The following is a 21,442-nucleotide window of genomic DNA, read 5'->3' on the forward strand; positions in this document are numbered from 1 at the left end:
GCCCACTCGGGGACGCAGCGGTAGAGGAAAAAAACACAAATAAAAATTATAGCAAATTAGGTTGTGAAGTAATGCCTTACATGAAAACATTTATGGAACAGGTGATTGTGATCTACTTAGATTCAATTACAAAAAAAATGTAATTTGATTACAGATGCTTTCTTAAGCAACTACTTTATTCAAAACAAATCTTTAAAATATGGAAAGAAAGCTTTAAAAAACAGAAACATTACACTATACCTGTGACTATTTAGGCTGCAGGATTTTTGTAAGGGTAATTTGACTACTTTTACTGTGCACTATTTGTTGTTGTTTTGTTTTTTTTGCATACGAAGCATGGAATAAATTGATTGGTATATTTTTGTTCCTGTTGTTCCCAATTCGTGGTGATTTAACCTATGTTTTCATTGCAAGTTATGGATCATACTTTTTATTCCTTTTTAGCTCTTTACCTTTTTTAGATTACAATAAAAATGTAAAATAAATATTCTAATTTAAGTGGAATGCTATGATAGAAATCAGAATTCTGTAAACACCTTATTCAGATTTCTGAAAAATTATCTGTTGGTAAAGAGCTTAAATGATGAGGTGACGCGAAATTAAGCAATACCATGCACACGTCGAATTAGAAACCTGTAAACAGAAATGTGCATGTATAAAAGGGGTTGACTGTATAAAGTATATAGTTCTAAATTCTCGTACTATGTAGTCCTTCACTGTAGTTCGACACGTTGATTGGGATTTTTTTTAATTGTGTAAAACACATAAATTTCAAAATAATTAAAGCTGTGAATAATAATATACACCACTTAATTTGGCAAAAAATTAAAGTAATGTAGAATAAAATTCCACATAAATAATGTTATTAAAAATATATATAAACGGAAACATGTATACGTAATGAGGTAATGAACCTGCGTGATAGCGTCACTTCCTATTCCTGCCATCTCAACGTAAACAGAGTAACTGTAGGGGTGTGGAACGCATATTATATGCTGCTAAAGCAACGTATTCACTTTTAAATGACCCACTGGATAAACGGTTGACCCCATACTTGTTTAGCATTAGCTGGATAGCCGGACATTATGGAGGAGTCGTGGGATTTTGAGTTTTTTTCCCGCATCGCTGACAGCTGCCTGTCCTTTCTCTCCGAATTTGTGGACGACTGGCTAGCCAACGACATGAGAGTGTCCATATTCAAAATCTTACTCAGCTGGTTAATTTTTAGTCTTATTGCAATTCACTTTGCGTGGAAAGTCTACGGGAATACAGTAAACGATATGTATTACCGACAAGGTGAGTTTTCTTTGTTCTGTCGGGACAATGCTTGTTAAACTAATGCTAGCCGCGTTAGCTTGATCTGTGTGTGTTGTGCTGTAGGGACTGGACAGAATGGAGGTACACCTGACGCAGCTCCTCACTTCAGTGGCTGGTAGGTGTCGCATTTTATGGTCATATGGCTTCACACAGTTAATCTTTCTTCTTCACACGGTCTCAGTCTCTAAAGCTTCATTTTGAATTAGTGCCATAGTGAGTCTGACTTGTTGTTGCTGAGGAAGAAGGGATAAAGGGTGCATAAACTTAATGATTTCTCATACTTGAATTACATTGCTTTAGCCATTTTAATTGCTCTGTTTGTAATGACTTTCTGTTGTATTTTTCTAAGGGACAGTAAAGCAGGAGATACTCTGAAGACTCATATGGATTAACAGGACCCTGGTCTGTGGGCTTTATCCAAGTGAGGGCCGGACAGTTTGCTTAAGAGACGCGGAATGCACATTCAGATGTTCTGATAATAAAGCCCTCGTTACATTCCAGATGGTCTGAAGAAGGCGTTATCTTCTATCACTTTCCCCGAGAAACATTTCTTAGCTTTTGTGCATATCAGTGACATCACTTGGATGGCCATTGTGAGATATTTATCGTGGCACCGGACACTGAGCAGAACCATTACTCTGCACAAAAAGCCAAAATTATCGGTCGGACGATGGGATGCAGTGCTGATGTGAAACCTATTCATGGTTTAAAACAGCCACGATTTTCATTCCACTGGCCTTAATAGCAGATTGGACATTTTCAATTCCAAGGACACGCACAAGAGAAACTTAAAGTGAACTGATGTGGTGTATGGAAAAGAAGTTCAAATCTGTACAAAAGTACAGATTTATTTAGTAAGACTTAATAGCGTTATCAGAAGTTAGTAACTATGGTGAGTGCTGTGAATTTAAAATGCTGTCGTGAACTTTTCGGTGAGATTGACAGGGTAATTTTTTATCTCTATTTTGTTTGAAAAAAAATTTAAAAAGTAAATTATTCAATGTAAAATATACACATAAAAGCACTTGACATCTTATTGCCCATGTTTATTTATTTATTATTCACAACCACTATGTGTCATGTCCCATTGCCATTCTTTTAACAGGAGACACTGTATCTGCACTACTTTGACTTTTTCATGGATCTATTGCATTTATTTTATTTCTAAAACCACCACAAATTCCTGTGTGGAGTAGAGTAGAAAGAAATAACTCAAGAATACACAACCACATTCACCCAACTTACTGTGACAAACCTGAAGTCTACAGGAGGAAGGTCCAGAAACTGTAAAATAGATTTTTGTGACAAATATCAAACCATTTTATTATTAATTTGTTCTGAAGGAAACGTTTAGATATGAATACAAGGCAACACTGAAGGTGCTGAATATCAATTTAGGTGGTGCTGTTACCAGCATACCATGTATTATATATTAAGAGGGGGAGGAGGGCAGTATGTTTTGGCTGTACTGCGTCTCAGCAGAACCACACCAGACCTACTGGGAAGCTGTTGGGTTTGCTGCAAGAAATGAACATAAACTACAGGGAAACAGTAGCCCCCCCCCCCCCCCCCCCCCCCAACTGCCACAACGAAAATAAAAAATGTAATGCTAGCTTGTGAAACTAACACATTAGATTACCGTCACAATACATGATAATGTAGCACAGTGTAATAGAGCTGTGCCAGTTAGGTTGAAATGGCTTGACAGATATTGTACGCATTGTAATTCAAAATACTGAAATCAGGCGTTTCTCATTTTTAAAGCAATGCTGTTAAAAAAAAACTAAACGTTTTATTATTATTATTAAGAATTAAATTAAATATTTTAGCAAGTCAGCAGTTTAATATTCATGCTACTGTACTGAAAAAAGGTATTACTGATATGCATCGGTTTTTAAATTCAACCTCCAATGTCTACGTTATCAAAATCTAATGTAGCTATACTGAAATGTGCTTTCAAGTAGTTTTACAATTCAAACACTTGTGTATATGAGTTGAATTCCAACTGTTTTATTTTTTTCAGCTTTCAAGTCATCTTATTTCAATGGGAATTGCAGGAATAAGTAGCATATGTACATCCATGACATTTGTGCAGGTTAAGCCAGGTACGAGTAAACGTTGTCCAGCAGAGAGACGAGAAAAAAATGTATAAGAATCATTATTGATGAGGAAGTTGTCAATGTCCAGCCCCTGTGCTTGGGCTTCATCATGCAGCCCCCCATCGGTGATGGCCCCCGCTGCCTCAGTGGGTCCATCCTGACCATCGGTGCCACCACTCAGGAACGCCGGACCGTTGGGTGGAAGCTTCAGGCCTCTCAGCTCCAGTCCCACTCGCAGAGCCAGCTCCTGGTTTCGACCACCTCGACCTTTGCCCGTCAGCTCCACAGTGGGCTCCCCTCCAGCCAACAGACACGTGGCGCCCCATCCCTCTGTACGCCCCTCATCCAAGACCTGCATGGTGCGGCACAGGTCCCAGCTCTCCACACCGACTTCCGGCCCGAGCCGCAGCACCTCGGCGGCAAGCTCAGGAGGAGGTTCCTCTCGAGAACAGGCAAAACGAGCCAGCAGACCATAAAGTCTGGAGACAGACCTCACGTCGCCACACACTCCAGGTGAGAGGACAACGGGTCGGAAACCCAACTCTCGAGCACGGCGGCCAGCACACTGAAGAGCAACGCTGTTCGAGCCAATCACAACATTAAGAACGTGTCCCGATGTATCGGATTCGTCCTTAGTCTCTTTCCACCGAGGACTCTGTCTCGAGATGACGCCCTTCACCGAAGTTGGCACTGAGTTCAGGAGCTTGTAACGTTCAAGGATGGACAGAATTTCCTCAGGCCACACTTCGCTCTTCACCGTGGGCCCACTGGCTATCAAGTCAAGTGGGTCCCCAATTACGTCCGACAGTATCAGCGCAACCACCTGTGAAGAAATGATGAGAGAAGTGACGTTCAGGGACATGACCTCCCTCCAATGAATAGCCGTTTAAAAGTATCACCATCTTTTACCTGTGCGGGGTGGGCGTAGTGTGCGAGTCCTCCACCCTTCAAGAAAGAGAGAGCTCGACGTACAGTGTTCAGCTCCTGAATAGTGGCACCAGCAGCTGCAAGTCTGCGAGTAATCTCTAGCTTCTCTTGCAAGGAGATTGGTGGGATTGGTGCAGGTAACAGAGCAGAGCCTCCACCTAAACAGAGATGAACCACCTGCTGTTGGATTTTACAACTTACGGTATCATTGGTAGAAAACGAATTGAGTGCTGTTACCTGAAATCAGCACAAGGAGCAAGTCTTTTTCTGTCAGTTCACTGGCTAACTGCTTGATCCCCTCAGCTGCCCTCTGGGCATCATCGTCGGGTAAGTTGTGTTTGGCTCCCTCCATTACTTTGATTTGACTGTTTTCTTTTAGCAGCAGATTGCTGTGATGGAAATAACAGAATGATTTAACCTTAATAATCTTTTCTGCTTGATACTTCAGGTTGTTCACTTCTTAAGGTATGTGCTCACCCTTTTCCATGCTGCTGCAATGTCTGCTGAATCCCATGTGGCACACTTATGACTCCTTTCACTAAATGATCACCCATAATCCTCTCTACCTCAGCAGCCATTCCTAGAACAGCTTTCCCAAAGCCCACCAAGTGCAGGTTGTGTTTGAGTGTGAACTTGCGACCGTCTATAATGATGGAGTCGTCTTTGCGTTCTATGCTCTTCCGGACCACGGTGTTGGGCTGCACAGCTTCCACTGCTGTCGCGAAGATTTCCCGTGCCCGCGAGTCCATTGACATTGTGCACAATGCAGGTTTTAGCCTCCCCACGAGGGCCAGGAAAGGTTTAGGCCAGAGCAGGGAAAGGACACGGGCCATTGACTTTTCAGTGTGCTGGAGCAGAAATCTCCTGAGAGATAAAGGAGAGGTAAATTAAGTCATGTTGTAACCACAGTTAAAAACTTGTTAATTAAGAAAGACAAAAATTATAGTGCACCCATTATATGCTAAAGAAAAAAAAAAGGAAAGGTCAGACATTCTACAGTTAGGTTGCTTATGTGTCTTAAGTAAATATTAAGTGGATTTTGTATATTCATTCATTATTTTCATTACTGTACACACTTACCTTTTAAAATAAATAAAAAGGTAAAGCAGAGTTGCTTCCACACTGTCAGAACAGTGCCTGAAGAACACTTATACATGCATGTAAGCAAATTTCCACTTGTGCACGGTGTCCAGTCACTGCACTGATTAAAAGCTCAGGTAATCCTTGTGAGGAAATCTGTTTGGTGTTGTGACCACCACGAACAAATAGTTTCTGAAATTTCTCAAATTACAAGTTTACTTTTGAATGCTGAAAAAGTCCAAGACATCAAGTCACTTCGGCTGCACTTAAATCAACCGAATCTGTACAGCTTTGCCTTGATCAGTCCAAAGTCAGCTGACACATTTACTTCTAAAACTGTGTTTTCTGAAGACTCTTAAGGGTGCCTACCTGTGACGGTTGTGAATGGGGTTTAAAGCCTGCAGATTCCTGTGGGAGCCTGTTTTGTGTGTTCTAGTTCAGCGGTGAAGCAAAAAATCTGACCAAACATTCTGTGGAGTTGTTTGCACTGCGTTTAATTATTAATTTGAAAGGATCACAGGCCATGCCAATGAGGCCCTTTCACCAAGGTGTGCATTTGTCTCTTTTCCTTTCCCTACGCTCTCTTGGTGAATTTAAAATAACAGTCATAATGATAATATGGACTCTGTGATCCCAGAAGTTAGTTCAGTGGTATTTGAACAAAGAAGTGAATTTAATGAGTTTCTGACAGACTGTGGTGCCATTCATATAGTAGCGTGGTTAGAAAAACATTCATAGTCCATTTGAAAGCTAAACATGTCCATGAATTGTTTGTTTTTGGTAGCCAGTATCCTTATCTCAACTATGACAGATAGGCCTTTGAGTCTGTAGATTGATGTGTGAGTCACAGCTTTTTGGAATCTGTCTTGTGTACCACTACAACGATAACACAGAAAAACCGTATGACAATTTATGATTTAGGGTAGATGATAAGAAATTTTGATCATCCAGGAGATAAAAAGTATTTCAAACGATCAACTTAAGAAGAATCCATTAGTGTCATACAGATAAAGTGGCTGTATATGAGATCATTGTACTGCAACTCAGTTATGTCTCCTTTATAGCTGTTTTATATGTTTCTTATATGAATAAGATTAAGTATGGAAATTATTAAGGCATGATTTATTTATTTGATGAGCCTACAAGTGAAACTCCATTATATGGATATTCTAATAAAGTTTTATATGTATCCATGTTGATCATCACTCTTGCCACAGGACTACAATAATCATATTTGATAATCTTGTTCTCCTTCAGTCTGAAAATGTAAATAATTTGTTTTCTTGTCATTTTCATCAAGTTATGCCTTGTGAAGGTTTTTGATCATACATCTTGTTAACATGACACGAAATAAACTTGAATCGAATTCCGTCCCAACCCCAGTTTGTTGTTGCGTTGCGTGAGGTTGAATTTAACATACGTTCGTCAGAACTGCAAATAAAACGGTAAAAAAAAATCGGCTCATACCTCAAACTGTCGTTTCTGTGGGGCAAAATCCTGCTGGAACTTCCTCCACACACCACTTGTGCTCATTTTGCTGCGGGAGCAAAGACTAGAACCTGGCAGAAACGTGCTCTCTAACAATATAACGCAGGCTGTTACATAGGAGAGGTAGTGCTGATGGCGTGTTGGATCCGAATATGTCAGACTTTTTATTTCTTTAGAAATACTGGTTTAAAGAAGGGCAGAGTAATGTTATTTTGTTCATGAAGATTTACGTTGTTTATATTTTTGACACTACATAACTCTCGCGATATATCTACATATCTCGTGGTTTGCGTGTGCTGCGCGTATCAGGTGATCGTATGTGCGTCACCGACGTGGCGAAGGCGGTGCTTTTCCTTCCCTCCTTACTACCGAGTAGTAATAGTACTACAGGCGGGATTTCGTCGCAGTTTTTGAACTATATATTGTTTATGAATACATCTTAGCTCCGCGGTAGCTCGTATTCCCGCTCCAACTGCCAAGCGTGACATCTATAAGCTGATTTTAAGCAAAACGAGGGCCTGCTTCCCCTCAGATACAGACAGGCCAACATGAAGCTAACGGACAATGTGCTACGGAGCTTCAGGGTTGCTAAGGTCTTTCGGGAGAACTCAGACAAAATTAATTGCTTCGATTTCAGTTCAAACGGAGAAACTATCATTTCCAGCAGTGATGACGACTCATTAGTCTTATATGACTGCCAAGAGGGAAAGTAAGGGCAGTTTCTGTGATTTCTGACGTTCGCAGCTTGTTATACTAGCTAACGAGGCCTGCGGCAGCGTAGTGCACAGCAGTAATATATGACATATTAAAGACGTGTGCGTGCTGTTTGAAAACTGCTGCAACATTGATTCTGTGGCTTTATGGTGTCTAAACTGATGTACCAGTAAATAATAAGTATTTTGTGTACTGGAAAGTATGCTTACTCCCAAATGATGGAGGTGGAGGTTATATTTGTGAGTTGTGAAAAACCTGAACCTTGAAATGTGTTCATATATGGGAGGTTTTTTTTGTTTGTTTTTTTCCTCCCTAGCTAAAAAAAAATATTTGCAGTGCATACATAAATACACACTCGATCTATTAATGATGTTTGCACTTATTTTACTCTTAATTGGTGACCTTCAGCCATTGAAAGTCTTTTAGTATTTGGTACGTGAATATTTCACGCAGAGATAAGCGCCTGAATCTGAATTAATTCCAACTGGACTGGTTCTTTGTTTGGTCTGTCATATATATATTGCAATTATTCAAGCTTAATGTGTTAATTCTGCTTTGATGAAATCTCAGCCACTGTCCATCAGAAAATGCTTAGCGTCTAATATTCGACCAACAACATTTCAGAGAGCATCTGTCATCTTTCAGGTTGTGGATATGGTTGCAAAGCATTTATGTGGATTTGTTCTAGTTTAAAGTTGGATGAAGTCGAGGTATCGATTTAACTTGGTTTAATTTGTTGGATTTGCACCAACAATGCTGCCTGTCTAGAATAAATGGTGGGATTAAGAAACCTGAAAAGTATTTTGGATGAATGGCCAGTGATGATTTTCAAAAGACAGTTTTATTCTTTTTCAGAACGGGCTAATATCCTTTGATTTAAATGTCTCATCCACCCTCCCCATCATCTATGTTTGTTGCAGACCCAAGAGGACACTCTACAGTAAAAAGTATGGAGTGGATCTGATCAGGTACACGCATGCTGCAAACACAGTGGTCTACAGTTCCAACAAAATCGATGGTATGTATGTGTGTACACAATAGGTTTTCAATTGAATTCGGTCTAATATAGACAAAAATACGAGTTGAATTTGCAGATTCTACCTTCTCTTACTGTATGTTTCTTCAGGATAGTGTCATGTTTTGTTGGCTTGATTGTAGAGTCAGTGATCTAATGTAGACTGTATTTTAAACACCTGAGAGCGGCTGCTGCATCACAGGAGGTCACACTGCTCACTGTGGTCTGAGGTAGTTGTTTGTACAGTTTGAGGGTCTGTGATTCTGCCCCATACAGGAGCTAACTGTACAAGTGACTGCCTTGCCCACGGCTGAGTGCACTCCTCTGACCTGTCCGTGAACAACTCGCCGCGTTGATGCTGGCTTGTTTTTTTTATTTTTTTTTCCCCCTGCTGTCCGATAGTTTGTATGACAAATTGTTATTTACCTCAGTTTAACGGTGCCGCTCTTCTCCTTGAAGATACCATCAGATACTTGTCCCTTCATGACAACAAATACATTCGGTACTTTCCTGGACACAACAAAAGGTGAGGGACTGATATGAGCTGCTATGTCTGTGTACCCTGATTTTATTTAGTGTGTAATGTTTGAAGTTTCTCTGTTCTCATGTTGTTGTTTTTTTTTCTGTGTGTGTTGTGACCAGAGTGACATCTCTGTCCATGTCTCCTGTGGATGACACATTTATTTCTGGCTCATTAGATAAAACCATCAGACTGTGGGATCTGCGGTCACCCAACTGTCAGGTGAGTATTTAAGTTTATACGATTTGACAGAAGCGACACTCCAAATCTTTTCTATTTTAATTTGATGAACTCTCTTTGGTGTTGCACTTTTATGGAAGTTATACTATGATGGTGGTGTTGGAAGACGATTTATACCGACTGTCCTGTCTGTAAACTGTAGGGCTTGATGCACCTGCAGGGGAAGCCAGTGTGCTCTTTTGATCCAGAGGGTCTGATTTTTGCAGCTGGAATAAATTCGGAGATGGTTAAACTCTATGATCTGCGGTCATTTGATAAGGTATGTTACATGTGAGACAGGTTTCACGTATTCAAATGAATGCAAATAAAGTCACGATAATGAAATGAAAAGAGTCATGATCTTACGTGTCAACAGGGTCCCTTTGCAACCTTCAAGCTTCAGTATGACCGGACGTGTGAGTGGACAGGACTCAAGTTTAGTAACGATGGAAAACTCATTCTTCTTTCTACTAATGGAGGAGCCCTTCGCATCCTGGATGCATTTAAGGGTGCTGTGCTCCATTCCTTTGGGGTGAGTGACACAAAGTGTGGAACTGTGAGAAATGACAGTACAAATAAAAACTTTTCAGTTTAATTGCTTTTACCGATTTTCTACCAACAAGGAAACTATCAATGTCAGTGCTTTTTAGCTCACTGCTGCTGCTGTTTATTTACCCACAGGGCTACAACAACAGTAAGGGGGTGACACTAGAGGCTTCTTTCACTCCTGATTCTCAGTTTGTAATGATCGGTAAGTTTTACGACTTGTGCTTTGTTGTTAGTTTGAAGTTAGAACTTCATAAAGTTTATGTTTTATGACAGACATTAAGGGAACACACACACACACACACTCAGTTGATTTAAGGTCATGTTTAAGCATTCCTGGGATTGTAATTGTTCGTGCCTGAGATAACCTTTCTTTGAGGCCTGATAAATGCTTTATGATGGAATTCATTTTGAAAAGAGATCCAAGCACACTGATACGGAGCAGAATTTAGCTAATGGCTTTTATTGGCCGGTCGGAGGCCCCAGTTTGGTTTGTGCAGTCTTAAAGGAAGTCATGACAGCCGCAGGTAGATGGTGGGACTTCCACAACTCTGTTGTTCTTGTGATATTTCAGGCCAAACATTTAGCAGATAAAGACGAGGATTCTGTGCTCACTGTTGACCGAAGGCTGCCCAGCTTTTGACGAAATAAGCCATTTGGAAATAGATACGTCGTGCTGATGTTCTCATTAAATGTTTGATATATTTCAGGCTCTGAGGATGGAAAGATTCATGTATGGAACGCAGAGAGTGGCATGAAGGTGGCATTATTAGACGGGAAGCACACGGGCCCCATTACCTGTCTGCAGTTCAACCCCAAATTCATGACGTTTGCCAGCGCCTGCTCCAACATGGTGAGTGAGAGCGACTGTGAGCGGAGGAAGCTCGTTCCTAAAGAACTGTCCAGCTTTGTCTCCGAGGATTCTTTTCAGAGGAAGGAATTCATTAATTAGACCTTTTTTTTAAACAAGAGATAGTGGCTGTGTTTGCAGAATACCAGAAGTAAAACAACTCAAGAGAAGGTTAAAACTATGTGCCTCTGACTCATTTTGAAGTTCGCTGACTTTTGTTAAACACATTGAAAATACCATAAGAGCACCAGGAGGCTGAAATACCACAGTTCAATAGTTTCCAGGCCCGCACCACGTTTGCTTTACAGTCACTTGACAGTTGAGCTCACACTCAGATTTGTTTTTATGGTAGATGTTACATCCCACACCTGTAGGGGGAGCCACAGAGCAAATTATTTATCATTTTCTTTCCAAATTTCTCCCAAATTCTCTAGTGTTAATTTAAAATTAAATCATTAGCCGTAGTCCCCAAAAAAGAACTTGAATGAAAATGAAAATGAATGTTGTGACATGGACTTACGGCTCAGTTTTGTTAATGGTTTTCAACTAAACGAGGCTGAAATGTGACCCAAAGTCGTCATGTTGTTCATCTCTCAGGCATTCTGGCTCCCCACCATCGATGACTGATGACGAGAAAGTGAAGCGGCGGTGTCTGTTGGAGCAGCGGACCAGCAGGGGTCAGCTGAGTCGGGTGGAAAGTCGAGATAAAATTGTAAATAAGGATTTGTCAGGAACGGATAACTTGTCTATTGTTTTTTTTATATTTCTATTTAACATTAAAAAATTTTCTTTGTAAGAAGCTGGTTTGGACCCATCATTGTGTATTTGAGCCAATAATTCCAGTCAGATTGTTTTTTTTTTTTGTTTTGTTTTTTTCAACCACGGGATAAAAGTCTATAATTCACTCTGATGTTTCAGCTGAACTCATTTTTAAATACACAAAGAAGAATTTTCTTCATGTGTAGCATTATTATCAAGGTTTGCAGAGTAATACAAGGTATCCTGTGTGTGTGTGTTGACTGTATATAGGAGTTTCCTTTGGTGATACTGACCTTCAGGGTTATGAACTTAGCAAATACCCCTAATTTGATGCTAGAGTTATTTTTAACCCCCAGCTCTCTGTTTTTGAGCTTTCCTTCGCTGAGACTGGGGAAAATCCCGTCAGTATGACCAGGTGTTTTTATGACAACAAAAAACATCTTACACAATCTGTTGGCCATCATAGTTGTCACATGAAGTTCAGGGTTTAATACGTTGGGTGAAAGTTTCCAGTGCAGTAACTATTAAAACAACCCCCCCTCCCCCCCACTCAAAGTGATTTACAAGTCAGAGCAGTTGACTTATCAAAAGGGTCCCAGGTGGAGGGCAAATGCAGTTAATTTGAATAATACAGAGCTGCATTTTACATGAAAAGTCAAATCCAACCAGTGGCTTGCTTGCAGCGCTGCAACGCTTTTAAATTCTTTTTGTAATTGCAAGTCCTTAACAAGTCACACATTGGTATAAAGGGGTCTGTAGGTCATGCTCTCCTGCTGTGTGATGGGCTCTTCACAGGCCACCACCCCGGCCCCGACAGTTCTAAATTTGGGCGAGTGGTGATCAGGTTCCCTCTCTGTGTGCACATGATACTGTCCCAGTTACTTGAGCAATGTCCCTTCTCACACCGTCACACACTCTGACCGAATCACGACCCACTCAGCAAACCTCCTCAGCAGTCGGTACGGCATCCGTGGTCATTACCGTGAAGTAAAGGACACTTTTAGGTTGTACTTAGGTCATCTCTTGACTTGACACTGGATATTTTGGCCCTTTCGGAGCTCCAGTTCTGCCCACTTCTTCATCTTCGTCCGCGGACACCCCTGCTGAAGACCCCGGCGGGAGGAAGACACCGTTGACCCGCCATGTTTCTCGCACTGGTGGTGACGCCACAGCTGAGGCAGTTTCTGGCCAGGGCAAGAGGTGGAGCAGTGCGCCTCATCAAGGTGTGCATCGAAGACGGTGAGTGAGCAGAGAAGAGAGCTCTCAACAGTCACGAGCTGGTCCACAGAGGGCTCGTGCCGTGTAAATTGGAGGGATAAATGCTCTGAAAGTCGGCTGAGAGACTTGTTAAGAGTTTTTTTTTTATCATCATAATTATTACTATTCCATTTTTAATGAATAAAGTACAAACTGAAAGAAGGAAGTTTTGGTGTTTTAGCAGGAAACAAGAAACCAAAAAATCAGGCAGAAGATTAATCGACTTGTTCTTACTGAAGTAAATTAACTCACAAGTTGTTTACATCATAAAGGGATTAATTTAGGGTCCCAACTCATTTTTAAAGGCCCTAAAGTACAGGTTTTAAAACTGAATATTCGTCCAGGTGGTCAAAGGAATCGTAACAAAATCTGGAAACATTTTTAAAGCTCCAGAAAAGCGGATACTTCACTGGTGCCTGAACTATAAGAGGCCTAAAACCCTCGAGTTTGGTTGATCACATCCTTCGAGCTACAGAGTTTGAGTTGTGGAAATATAAGCTGACTGTTGTTCTCAACAACAAAAAACAATTTAGAGTGTTTGTCTCATGTATAGGCAGCTGTCGGTGGGTCAGCTGAGCAGCTTGTGGAAAATGCTCAGTGAGGCAATCGCTCTCTAGGTAACAGACTGTGGAGGTGGACTGAAATGTTCATGAGGTGTTTACATCTTGTTTTGGTGTCTGAACAACCCCAGGCTGTAATATGAATAATGGCAGATGCATTCTGGGACTTCTTTTGGGGCTATCTTTATGAACCGCGGCTATCGCATGAAATGTTTGGTCTCATATATTTGGGACTGAGACACAGCAGACTGTGTGAGGATGTATGTTCATGAACCTTTAAACATTATGTGAGTTTTAAACACCATTCGGTATTCAATTTGAATAGTCTCACATTAAGATGATGAATTCAAATGTGTAAAAGGGGGAATAGCTTCCCATTGACTGACTGAGGCAACACAACTCAAAGACTTTCTGAAAAGGATAAAGCACTAAGGACACAGGTACCTCTGAAAATGAGATAAACATGAAACTTTAAGGGGCTCAGAGACACTCACTGACCCCTGATGCGGTTCAGACAATGCGATTGCTCTGGATTGACAGAATCATTGCTGGAGCGGCTCTCCAGCACTGTGACATCCATACCCAAATCTGCCCGCCATGCTCTTTAATCTCTGCAGCCACCACTCGGCTATTTTAACCAACATGTGACATGACATGGTGAGAAACAAGATCATTGAAGCCGATTTCATCACCGCCACTCGGATTGCATTCACCCAACTCTTCCCGGTAGCTCACTTCTCCTGATTCCAGGTTTAAACTTGAAGGAGAAACGACTGCACCTAAGGCGGATGGTTAGCTTGCAGTTTCGTACTAGGAGAGGCCTATAAAGATGGGAGAGAATAGCTAATGGAAAGTATGTGCGTGCAGAGCTGGAATGTGTTGTGGCTCAGAATAGCAACATGCCTAAAGATGACGGGGGAAAACCCCTGCACCCCACAAGGGCATCAGACTTTAGGTTTATTTGAGTGTTTTCTGTGAGTTTTCCAGCACCACTAAGAAATTTGATGGAGTCAGAAAATAATTCAGGACTATTGTTGAGTAAGAAGTTAGCCTTTTTTCTTTCATCCCAGCGACTGAGGCCTCAGGCGAACTTTACTTCGGTGACTGTATAGGAAGAGGCCGTTCAGAGAGAATACAACAAATCAAGTTATAATGAAGTTTGAAGAATGGAAACTGTTTGTGTAATAAACTATCAAAGTGACGAGCGGATCATTTTATAAGCAAATGACAAATTGAATTACTAATCTAAAGTGTCAACAATGATGATATGGGAGGAAATCCTTTTAAGAAAGAATGTTTATGGTAAAGAAGAGAGGAAATAATTGTATTTCCGTTAAATTAGTTCATCTATGAGGCATTTGTAGTAAAAACTTGGAAATTAGTTGTTGAGAATACTAGAATAAGTACACATTTAGTCTGTTACTTGGAAAAACATTATTTGCTGTGTTTCACTGTTTTCTGCCACAATGTTTTGTGCATTTTAATGTTTGTGTTTTTTCTGCCATGTTAAATGGTTTCTGTAATTACATGAATACCAAAGAAAATTTAATTCCATCTGAAGGAAATTGAATAAAAAACAATAAGAGAAAATTTGAGAAGACAACATTGTTGCCTGAACATGAGTGCAAACTAAAGTATTATGTGTTTGAATAATGTACATAAACAGCATGCTACATATACATATATATATATATATACATATATGTTTGTGTGTGTGGTTCTGAGGTATGTGATGAGAAATGGTTTGATTTTCAGAGCAGCTGGTGCTGGGGGCCTACAGAGAGCCGAAACACAGCTGGGACCAGGATTATGATCACTTCCTGCTTCCTCTGCTGGACGACCAGGAGCCCTGCTACGTTCTGTACCGCCTCGACTCCCAGAATGCACTGGGCTACGAGTGGATCTTCATCTCGTGGTCTCCTGATCAGTCTCCAGTAAGACATAGCACTTTTAATTAAACCACTAATAAGACACATTTGTTTCAGTAGACATATGTGGCAAATTCACACATTTAATCAAGACATTAAAAATGCAACACTCCTGAGCATTGTGTTACTTTACAGTAAGGGGACGAGTATCCTGACTTTTACTCCACCTGAGCATCTACGAGAACAAAAAAATCCTGCACTTTGTCCAGTGTATTGTGCCCTTCAGTCTTTTGGTAAAAGAAATTTACACAAATAACAGACGGATCCAGGGTTGGGATTAGAGGAGCACAGGCTCCTAGTGAAATGATTCTTTACAGATAAGTAAAAGTTACACATTGGGGCTCTTTAAACTTTAAACTTCTTGCAAATCTTGTGTCACTGTGCTTAGAACTTGTGGGAAATGACACACTAAATTGAAAAAAATAAAAATGAATCAACATGTTTATCTATAATTAAGAAAGTGATATTTCCAACGAGACTTAAACGCAGCTATTGTGATTGGAGTGGAAGCAGCAGGATGTTGCATTCTATTGTAACTAGGGGAGTAGGACTCTCTCATTCCCAGTTGCCAGTCTGAAAAATCAGCTGGATGTTGGGTTAGGGGTTAGATGGATTTCTGACTTGGAAAGTGAGAGGAACCTCACCAACACCAACCTCAAAATGCAACAAAAAAAGGGACGATAGCTGCAGCGATGAAATGTTATCGCTTCTGTCAGTTTATTCCTCATTAAGTCAGTCAGACACACAGTACTGTTCAAACTCCATCAGTGAACACATCACTGTTGTGTTGGTATGTTCAAAGTACAGCTCCATGCTTGTTTTGAGCTTGTAGTGCTATTAAAAGGTGACCCATTCTTACTCACAAATCCTAACTTACCGGCACTTGGGCGGGACCCCTTTGTGTCACAGCATGCAGGAGCACCACAAGCAGGATATTTCCCAACTGGTAAAAATTGGCAAAAAAAAAAAAAAAGCCAAACTATGATGTTTCCATAACCTTAACAAACTACTTTTAATGTCTAAGAAAAAATAGTGGGGTGACCTGTGATGAAAGTGGGAAAACAGCAGTCCCACAGGTGGTCTCCAACTCAAGTCTCCCGCTTCAAGGCAACCTCCTTAAGACTTGAATAAGAACAGCTGGACTTCTTTTTGTTGGTTCTTGAAACCATGGATTTCCATTAGCTGGATGACTGAAAATCGACACCAACATATCTTATAGATTTGTTGTGCATGTTAAAGGCCTGCAAAGTTAGGGAATCCATACAAAGAGGGCACTTATTTCCAACAGAAGACACTGTTCCTGGAGGCCTGAAAAGACATTTGTAGTTCAGGATTTTCTTCCTTAAATCAGTTATATCAACATGTAGTAACACATCTGCATAATGTTGTAAGACATTAGAGAGACAGATGCTTATACAGAGTTCCAGACGAAAACAGGATGAGAGCCTGCAACTAATTATATGAAACTAAATTGAAATCAAATTATTTTAAAGCGTTGCATATTTCTTTTTTAAATCAAAATTGTATTGAAGTCTTCATGGAGAAATGTAACGGTTCACACACTGTCCTCTGTGATGTCTGCAGGTGAAACAGAAGATGCTGTACGCCGCCACCCGTGCCACAGTGAAGAAAGAGTTTGGTGGTGGCCACGTGAAATATGAGTTGTTTGGCACTGCAGAGGTCAAAACCATCTAAATTCACCACTCACCATAATGACAAACTGTCTTATCAGCTGTGATGACATGCTTTAGTGGCGCTTGTAAAAGGTCTCTTGTTCTGCTTGCAACACCAGGAGGACATCTGCTTGCAGGGCTACCAGCGTCATGTGTCATCCTGCTCGGGTCCGGCTCCGCTCACATTAGCTGAGCAGGAGCTACTGCGGATCAAAATCACAGAGGTGAGAGGTCAGCATGCCCTCAGGGGTGGCGTCATTGCTGCGCATAGCTTTGTATGTGAGCTGGTTCCTTTTTTCTTTTTTTGTAACACTTGCTGAGCTCTGCTTTTGTCTTCCATATATATCTCGTTTTACTTGAAGAGTAACTTGATTGTGCTCGCCTTTGCAGGGTCAGGTTAAACAGGTAGGTTGATGATTGCTTCATTTGTATATTCAATGTAGAACAAAGGGATAACACCCATTATGCATGGAGAAAGCTTTATAATCCCAATAAAGTCATAATGGATTTTCCTTTAGAGGTTTAAAGTGACAGACGATAGAATGTGTCTGCTTGCTGCCCCCTGCAGGTGAAGACAGAGATCAGTGTGGAGAGTAAGCACCAGACACTTCAGGGCCTCGCATTTCCCCTGCAGGAGACAGCCAAAAGAGCCTTACAGCAACTTTCCCAAAAACGAGTCAACTATGTGCAGCTGGTGAGCTTGATAAAAATGAGGGTTGCTGAAAAACCTGAGAGAGGCTCTGATGTTCCAGCCTCAGGCTTTCAGCTGCAATAAAACCAACACCAGGAGCAGCTTGGCAACTAAAGTATTAATGTCGTCGACTTCATTTTGTGTTTCAGAGGCTGGATGTAGAAAAGGAGACAATTGAGCTGGTCCACGCAAACCCAACAGAAACCAGAGATTTACCCTGCAGGGTTCCCAAAGACACTCCCAGATACCACTTCCTCCTTTACAAGCACTCCCATGAAGGAGACTACCTGGAATCTGTCGGTATGATACTGAGCCTTGTATGGTCATGATCCTGTTTTTATAGTTGTACAAGGTCTACGAGTCTATCTGCACTCCTGGAACACAGCACTTAGAGATAATCTCAGATCAGCTACAATGCCGTTTCTAAAAGAATTGTTTTCCTCATTGTAAAACAGCTTCTTTGCAGCATGCATTGCGTCAACACTCACTCGGTATTTGGTAACTGAGGAGACTACTTGCTGCAGTGTTGAAAGTGAAATATTTCTCCTTGTTTGTCGGATATAGGATATTCAGCTGCTCAACAGTTTGGAGCCTCTTTTTAAATGTTCTTTTATCATATAATGTGACAGACGACCTGTCCAGGGTGTACTCAGCCTCTTGCCCAATGGCAGCTGTGACAGGCTTCAGCCCCTCCACGACCCTGAATTGGTTTAAGCCGGTATAAAAAATGGATTGATGGATGGATATAATGTGACAAATGTTTTCTTTGGTGACATTTCTGGAACAGGCATGCTGATCACCTAGACTCTTACTACATAGTCATGCTGTTGCAAAATGCAATGAAAGTGGGTTTGCATTGTTATTTCTAAAACAAACAAGGCCTTCCATGAAAAAGACATCGAATGACATCAAATGTTGCTCCAAAACCTGTCAATATCATTCAGCATCAACTTTGCGTTCACTGATTTACCCACTTTCCCACAAAGTCTACACAAATGCACCCTCATATCATTTGCGGACCCAGTGACAAACTGTTCGCTGTGACGGATGTTTCCAAACGTGTTCCTGAACTCGTGCAGTGACTTTCCTCTACAGAAGCATGTCTGTTTTCAGTGTGGTGCAGGGTCAAGAGACCAAAGAATTTAGCATCGGTTTCAGTTTTGTCTCTTTAGAAAAGAGAAATCTTTACATTTCATCATGGACCCTAAAGTCTTTCACCTCACTTTAAGTTTGCAATTTAAAGTTGAGAAACATCAAGCCTAAAAAGTTGTACAAATATACTGGTTTTGGCTTTGTTTTATGTTTTCTACTTATCACACAACCTTCTTCTTTTTAGCTCCGTCCCAACATTTTGTTTGCTCCTTAAATTCATCATGAAAACATATGTTACATGTAGGGTTTACATGATTCGCAAATCATTGCTCAGCATATCAGTTTTCTTTTGAAATGGGATTGTACAGAAATGCCTCTTTGCTGTATTTGCATAGCAAACTGTTGCAACCCCACTTATTATGCAATGTTTTTAACGTGTGTCATCACAGAAAATGGCTACCCTGTGTACAGGGACTGTGAGCAAGTCCACCACTTATTGATTTTCCTTCTCTTCTTATTTCATATTCATTTGTAAGCAAAATATGTAGAAACAAGGTGAAGAAAAACATTATGCAAGAGAATACTTTTTTCTTAAACCCTTTAATCACTCAATCAACTAAAAATGATCTTGGTTCTTCTAAAATATATATTTAAAATTCTTATAACGCTTTCCTGTCTGCAGTGTTCATATACTCCATGCCAGGATACAGCTGCAGCATTAAGGAGCGGATGCTGTACTCCAGCTGCAAGAGTCGACTTCTGGAGGATGTGGAGAAAGATTACCATTTGGAAATAGCTAAAAAGGTAACAGATGGCTAGATAGGAGCCCCAACTGAATACGTCGGGGTGATGGTGTGTGTTTTTTCACACATGGTGAATATTTGAGAGATTCTAAAAGCGGCTTAAAAAATTTGCGGGGGAAATTAAATCTGTGCAGGATTCATGATTTTTTTCCAGAATTTAGAAAATTCAGGTTGCATGGAGAGGCTTGACTCCCAGAGACTGAAACTAATCCGATATCAAATAAAGAAAAACCCAAACAGCTGAAACATGTGGTGACGGCATTGAGCGGACTTGAACTCAATGCCACTTAAATCCCCTGTGAAACTTGCGCAACCGCAAGCTGACTAATAAATGTCAGAGTTATTTATAGGTTTGAACAGAAAAACCTGCATTCTGAATGCTAAATGTTGTGTCCACTTGCCTTGACTGTTTTTATTTTTGCATCTATGTGCAGTTGGAGATCGACAATGGAGATGAACTGACAGAGGAATTTCTGTACGATGAGGTCCATCCCAAGCAGTACGCCCACAAACAGGCCTTCGCAAAGCCCCGGGGCCCTGCAGGAAAAAGGGGACATAAGCGTCTTATTAAGGGGACCGGAGAGGCCATACAGAACAGCTAGAGGCAGATAAAAAAATCTCCAGCAGTAGTGGCAGCAGTTTATGGCTTTCCTCCCCATTTCTCTACTCACAGCTAGTAATGTGTTCGCTATGAACAAGCACCATGATGCCTTTCATCTGATGTTTCTGCACTGAAACAATTGTGATATATAACAAATGCATTTTTGGTTAATATGTGCTGATATATAAATCAGTCTCTCTTGGCAAGTTTGTAATAATGATTCACTGATAAATGAGGGAAATGCATGTAGAGACATTTAGAAAAGACTCGGACTGAAGTGCACACAGATTGCCTTATAGCTCTAATAAAATAATCTGGTCTGCTGTATTTACAATCTGCAGTTACACAAAATAATTCAAAATAAATGCACTGTAAATGCACAGTCAAGTGTTTCAGTTTTGTATCAACAATGTTTGTACGACGTTAACAACATGAAAGGAAATTCCCAATAAAATTTTGTTTATACTGTTGTGTTTGATCTTCTTGGCACAGATATATGTATTTGTGTGTCTAAAAATATCCAACATGTTTATTTACTGTCCCATTGAGGAGGACAAGCTGCTGTACCGTCACATCTACAGTAGTTAACGATAGATATTAGTCAAAAACTGTGAAGTTTTATGTGATTAAACTGATCACATAAAAATAATGTCAGCTGAAGCTCTGGGATCTGTATTGAGTGGGTGCTGAGTATAAAATAAGCAACTATGGCGTGACATTGAGATTCTCACTGGTTTCCTTAACAACTACATGCTGTTGTTAATACAGAACAACTGGAGTCTGTGTGAAGCTGCAGCCACCTAGGCTAGCTTGAGTTCAAAGCTGAATCTGTAAAAACATTATCCTGAGTCTTCCACATGCTTCAACAAAACACATAGATTACAACCTCCGTTCCAAAAGTTGGGACGCTGTGTAAAATGTTAATGAAAACAGACATGTTTACCACTGTGTAGCATCCCCTCTTCTTTTAACTGGACTGCAGGCAGGTCAGCTCAGAACCCGGACCCTTCTACAATGAGGCCATGCTGTTGTAATAGACGCAGTGTGGGGTTCAGCATTGTCTTGAAAATTTGCAGGGCCTTTTCTGAAAAAGACATCATCTTGATGGGAGCATATTTTGCTCCAAAACCTGCATATACCACCCTTTTCAGTCTGTAGGACATGTTCACATGTGACTTTTTCTCTGCATGATAGAGCCTTAAGCTCCATTTGTGAAATGATGATTCAAATGTAAATAATACAATGACTTTTTCCTTTCTGTATTTTTTTTTTTTTTCATTTGATACTATAAACTAGTTTAGAA

General features: G+C 40.6%; 4 protein-coding genes across 6 annotated transcripts; 3 read left to right on the forward strand and 1 right to left on the reverse strand.

Annotated features, from left to right (window-relative positions):
* Positions 1-916: 916 nt before the first annotated feature.
* tcta (T cell leukemia translocation altered) lies at positions 917-1,815 on the forward strand. Its single transcript, XM_072381962.1, has 3 exons — positions 917-1,296; positions 1,381-1,432; positions 1,667-1,815. The coding sequence occupies exons 1-3, from the start codon at positions 1,086-1,088 to the stop codon at positions 1,707-1,709; spliced, it is 306 nt and encodes a 101-aa protein (XP_072238063.1). The 5' UTR covers positions 917-1,085; the 3' UTR covers positions 1,710-1,815.
* A 540-nt stretch (positions 1,816-2,355) lies between these two features.
* On the reverse strand, positions 2,356-7,154 carry glyctk (glycerate kinase). 3 transcript variants are annotated; one of them, XR_011915183.1, is made up of 6 exons: positions 6,891-7,154; positions 4,821-5,207; positions 4,581-4,732; positions 4,326-4,501; positions 3,288-4,239; positions 2,356-3,255 (listed from the first exon to the last, which is right to left on the reverse strand). XR_011915183.1 is itself a non-coding variant. In XM_072381959.1 (5 exons), the coding sequence occupies exons 2-5, from the start codon at positions 5,174-5,176 to the stop codon at positions 3,349-3,351; spliced, it is 1,575 nt and encodes a 524-aa protein (XP_072238060.1). In that variant the 5' UTR covers positions 5,177-5,207; positions 5,711-5,822; the 3' UTR covers positions 2,356-3,348. The 3 variants fall into 3 exon arrangements, 1 of the variants encoding a protein (XP_072238060.1); XR_011915182.1 differs by lacking the exon at positions 6,891-7,154 and adding an exon at positions 5,793-5,880; XM_072381959.1 differs by lacking the exon at positions 6,891-7,154 and adding an exon at positions 5,711-5,822 and having other exon boundaries at positions 2,356-4,239.
* A 58-nt stretch (positions 7,155-7,212) lies between these two features.
* Positions 7,213-11,554, forward strand: wdr82 (WD repeat domain 82). The gene is made up of 9 exons (XM_072381961.1): positions 7,213-7,620; positions 8,546-8,643; positions 9,100-9,166; positions 9,283-9,382; positions 9,543-9,659; positions 9,756-9,911; positions 10,061-10,130; positions 10,636-10,778; positions 11,373-11,554. The coding sequence occupies exons 1-9, from the start codon at positions 7,460-7,462 to the stop codon at positions 11,400-11,402; spliced, it is 942 nt and encodes a 313-aa protein (XP_072238062.1). The 5' UTR covers positions 7,213-7,459; the 3' UTR covers positions 11,403-11,554.
* Positions 11,555-12,446: 892 nt separating this feature from the next.
* On the forward strand, positions 12,447-20,530 carry twf2 (twinfilin-2). Its single transcript, XM_072381960.1, has 8 exons — positions 12,447-12,773; positions 15,107-15,285; positions 16,864-16,959; positions 17,072-17,176; positions 17,521-17,646; positions 17,793-17,943; positions 19,418-19,539; positions 19,973-20,530. The coding sequence occupies exons 1-8, from the start codon at positions 12,677-12,679 to the stop codon at positions 20,138-20,140; spliced, it is 1,044 nt and encodes a 347-aa protein (XP_072238061.1). The 5' UTR covers positions 12,447-12,676; the 3' UTR covers positions 20,141-20,530.
* Positions 20,531-21,442: the final 912 nt, after the last annotated feature.

Source organism: Leuresthes tenuis, unplaced genomic scaffold (genome assembly GCF_036924035.1).
Source record: "Leuresthes tenuis unplaced genomic scaffold, fLeuTen1.0.hap1 SCAF_3, whole genome shotgun sequence".
Lineage (NCBI taxonomy): Eukaryota > Metazoa > Chordata > Actinopteri > Atheriniformes > Atherinopsidae > Leuresthes > Leuresthes tenuis.